Below are 3126 nucleotides of genomic sequence, written 5' to 3'. Positions count from 1 at the left end.
GAATTCAATGAGCCTAAGAAAATGATCTCCTAATTACCTAGTGTAGACAAGGTAATTTCACATACCTGGATGAAACCCATTTGTGTCGTTTTACCCAAATGACCAGATGTTTGTCATCTATCGTCCCCAGGGCACCCACCTTTGACCCTTCTGCAAAGGTTTCATCTGAATAAGCCGCTCCTCTCAGAGACCATACCGTCACACCAGCCAGATTTTAAAACTTTTTATTTGCATATTAAAAAAATTGTGCATTCCAATAATTAAAGTCATTTGAACAACAACAACAAAAAAAAATGGCACTCTGATTAAACTGCATTTTACAGCCCACAGGACACCTTGGACCAGCTTGCTCTTTAACTCTAGATTTCACTGTCGTCCCACCCAGCCTCCTTCCTTCACCAACATGCAAGTTCTTTTCCTTCCCTGCCAGCCAGACAGGCGGATGGGAGGCAGGCGCGGCCTTCGTTGTCAGTAGTTCTCCATTCTTTGATGTGAAAAGGGACAGCACAGTCATTTAAACTTGATCCAACCTCTTTGCATCTTACAAAGTTAAACAGCTAAAAGAAGTAAAATAAGAAGGCAATGCTCGTGGAATGTACAGTGCGTACCGGCGGCGCGCGCCGCATTACGACTCGCCTGCTTGCTTCTCCTGTTCAATCGCTGCGACCGGAAAAGAAAAAGACAAAAAGAAAAAAGATGGAGGGGACTGGAGATGCGAATTCAGTATAGCCGAGCCTAGGATTTCAGTACTTTCGTTTAAAGACATCTCTCCTCCCTCATCAGACAAATTTCTACAAGCACAAATAGGCATTCCATCATGAAATATTTATGTGAAATACAACATTCGAACACAGAAAAGGATAAAGGTATTTGCATATTAATATGGTATATTAAACATTCAACTGTTAAATTATTAAAGCCCTGTGTTTCTTGGCTGCAAGGCAATTTTCAATTAACCTTTCCATGCCGCATGAATCAAAAAAACTGTCAGCTCCTCCCCCGCACTCCCTGCACCCACCCAATTCTTCTCCCAGCCCCTCCCATCCTCTCCCACCCACCCCGCCACTCCCGCTCGGCCTTTTCTAAAGAAGGGGGCTGGGAGGGAGGCTTACTTTCTTGTGAAGGCAGTGGATTTTTCTCTCTCGTTTCTGTTTTCTTCAGTTTCGACTTATCGAATTTCTCAATCTCAGCCATATCGGGTTTGTCAGACATGGCTGCAGAGGAAGCTGCAGGTACAAAGCCAAGAGGGAGATTGAGGGCGGGCCACCTACCCTCGTCTCTCCCGACTCAGAAATGCGCCTCTGCCCTGCTGTCTCCTGCCGGAAAACCCACTTTGCCCCCTTCCGTTTTCAATCCGGGCTAAAGATCATCCTCTTTCTACAGGAGAAAAAGAGAGCCCCTCTCCCCGCCTTTAGTATTTCAAAACGCGGGGGGTCAAATTGGGAAGATCGCCCACACTAGGGAGGCCGAATCTTTCGGAACAGTGAAATTAACCACTGTGGGTTCGTTACTTGCAGCGTTTCAACATTAGAGAAAAGTGAAACCATTTCAAGTTTAAGGAGAAGAAAATCGAGTTAGATTTCTTAAAATGAAGCCAAGGCTGCACAAAATGTTTCCGTTTTCTATACGTGGCCTCTCCCCCAAAGATGCGAGCCGTCCTGCTTTCTTCTCTGCTCACAAAGGCAGCAGCTGCTGCCGGGCGCCACCGACCACCGCCCTACCCGCTTCCTTCCTTTTGCTCAACAATGCAGCCAGCCGCACACATAGCTGCCCCCCACACCCTCTAGATCAACCCTGATCTGCATTTAGGAGCAATTCCGCAGCTCTGCACACATTCCCCTGCAAAAAGGGCGTTTTAAACATTTCATAATATAGCCCAGCCGCCTTAAACCTGAACAGATACAGCCCACGAAGCCATCGGAGGCGAGAGAAAAAATGTGATTGTGAAGCTCCGGGCTTGGGTGGGTGTGAGCTGGAACAAAGGATCTTTCTGTTCCTGATTCATCACCACCTGAGGCGATGCAGAATGGTTTTTTTTTTTTTTGGAGGGGGGAGAGGAAATAAAAAAAATTTTCCCTTCGAAGCTGCCATAGCAAAACGCGAAATTTTTAAGTAGTTAAAAAACAAACAAAAAAAATCACCGAGTTCCCGACCCCGTTACCCAGCATCTGGAAGGGCCTAGCATCCCCAAGCTCCCCAGGAGCAGCCTTTCCCGGGAGGACCACTCGCGCTCGGCTTCAGGGATGCGGGCGCGGGGCGGGAAGGGGAGCAAAGACCAGGAGGCAGGGGCCCCGGGGCTCACCGGAGCGAGTTGCGAGCCAGCAAAGTAAGGTCTGCTCAGTGGTCGCCGCCGAGTGCCGGGCGGGGCGCGGCGGGCGCCGCTATATGCGCGCTCCTATGCAAATGAGCTGACGTCACCGCCGGCGCGCTTAACTCCTTCGCGCCGCGTCTCCGGAACGGCATCCGGGACCTGCCCGGCGTTGGGGGTCCACCCCCCGCGTCCACCCACGCACCTAGCCGCAGCGAGGGCGGAAAAACAAAACGCGCAAAGCCCAGCCTGCAACACTTCCTTCATAATGCATCCCCCCAGCCCTTTATGTCTGTTCTGTCATCATGGATTTTTGCAGCAGCCGCGCAAAGCTGTTCTTGGGGACCGGAGCGTGATAACTAAGGGCCTGGGTGGTACCTAGGGGGACTGGCATTCCTTTACTGCGAAGCTGCCTTTGTCCGTTGCAGACATCCCCAGGCCAGGGTGCGGTGTCCCTCGCCCAAGGGCCTCGCCCACTGCAGCGGTGCGATTCCCGTGATTTCAGCTTTCAGGCCAGTGGAAGCCCTACGCCCCACCCCGGCCCTCTTTGTCTCCTCGCTGGCATTCTCCTAGACTTGGGTGGGAAGTAAAGCACCCTTAAGTGATTAAAAAAAAAAAAAAAAAAAGTTTTCTCACTGTAACATGCATATTTTTTTAAATGCTGTAAGTTTGGTTAGCACCCAAATCAAATAACCGGAATATTTGCGGGTTGGCGGTGAATTTATCGGGAGTTTATAGAGTACATCGCCTGCCTCTTAGGAAAATAAGTCAAGTTCAAGGTCTGCTATTGATTTGCTGCCGGACAAGGAGGAAGTTCT

General features: G+C 49.8%; 1 protein-coding gene across 1 annotated transcript; it reads right to left on the bottom strand.

Moving 5' to 3' along the window:
• Positions 1-208: 208 nt before the first annotated feature.
• Positions 209-2442, bottom strand: TMSB4X (thymosin beta 4 X-linked). Its single transcript, XM_082447336.1, has 3 exons — positions 2303-2442; positions 1113-1226; positions 209-660 (listed from the first exon to the last, which is right to left on the bottom strand). The coding sequence occupies exons 2-3, from the start codon at positions 1210-1212 to the stop codon at positions 626-628; spliced, it is 135 nt and encodes a 44-aa protein (XP_082303462.1). The 5' UTR covers positions 1213-1226; positions 2303-2442; the 3' UTR covers positions 209-625.
• Positions 2443-3126: the final 684 nt, after the last annotated feature.

This window comes from Balaenoptera physalus, assembly GCF_965194825.1.
Source record: "Balaenoptera physalus genome assembly, chromosome: X".
In the NCBI taxonomy this organism is placed as follows: Eukaryota; Metazoa; Chordata; class Mammalia; order Artiodactyla; family Balaenopteridae; genus Balaenoptera; species Balaenoptera physalus.
The sequence above is the reverse complement of the archived record's forward strand: the minus strand, read 5'-3'. Positions and strand labels throughout refer to the sequence as shown.

What these genes read in the sequence shown, in the direction of transcription:
- TMSB4X (XM_082447336.1), bottom strand. Translation starts at nt 1,212, where the DNA reads ATGTCTGACAAACCCGATATGGCTGAGATTGAGAAATTCGATAAGTCG. An exon ending in TCCACTGCCTTCACAAGAAA is followed by an intron (nt 661 to 1,112) that starts GTAAGCCTCCCT and finishes TTCCGGTCGCAG; the next exon opens with CGATTGAACAGGAGAAGCAA.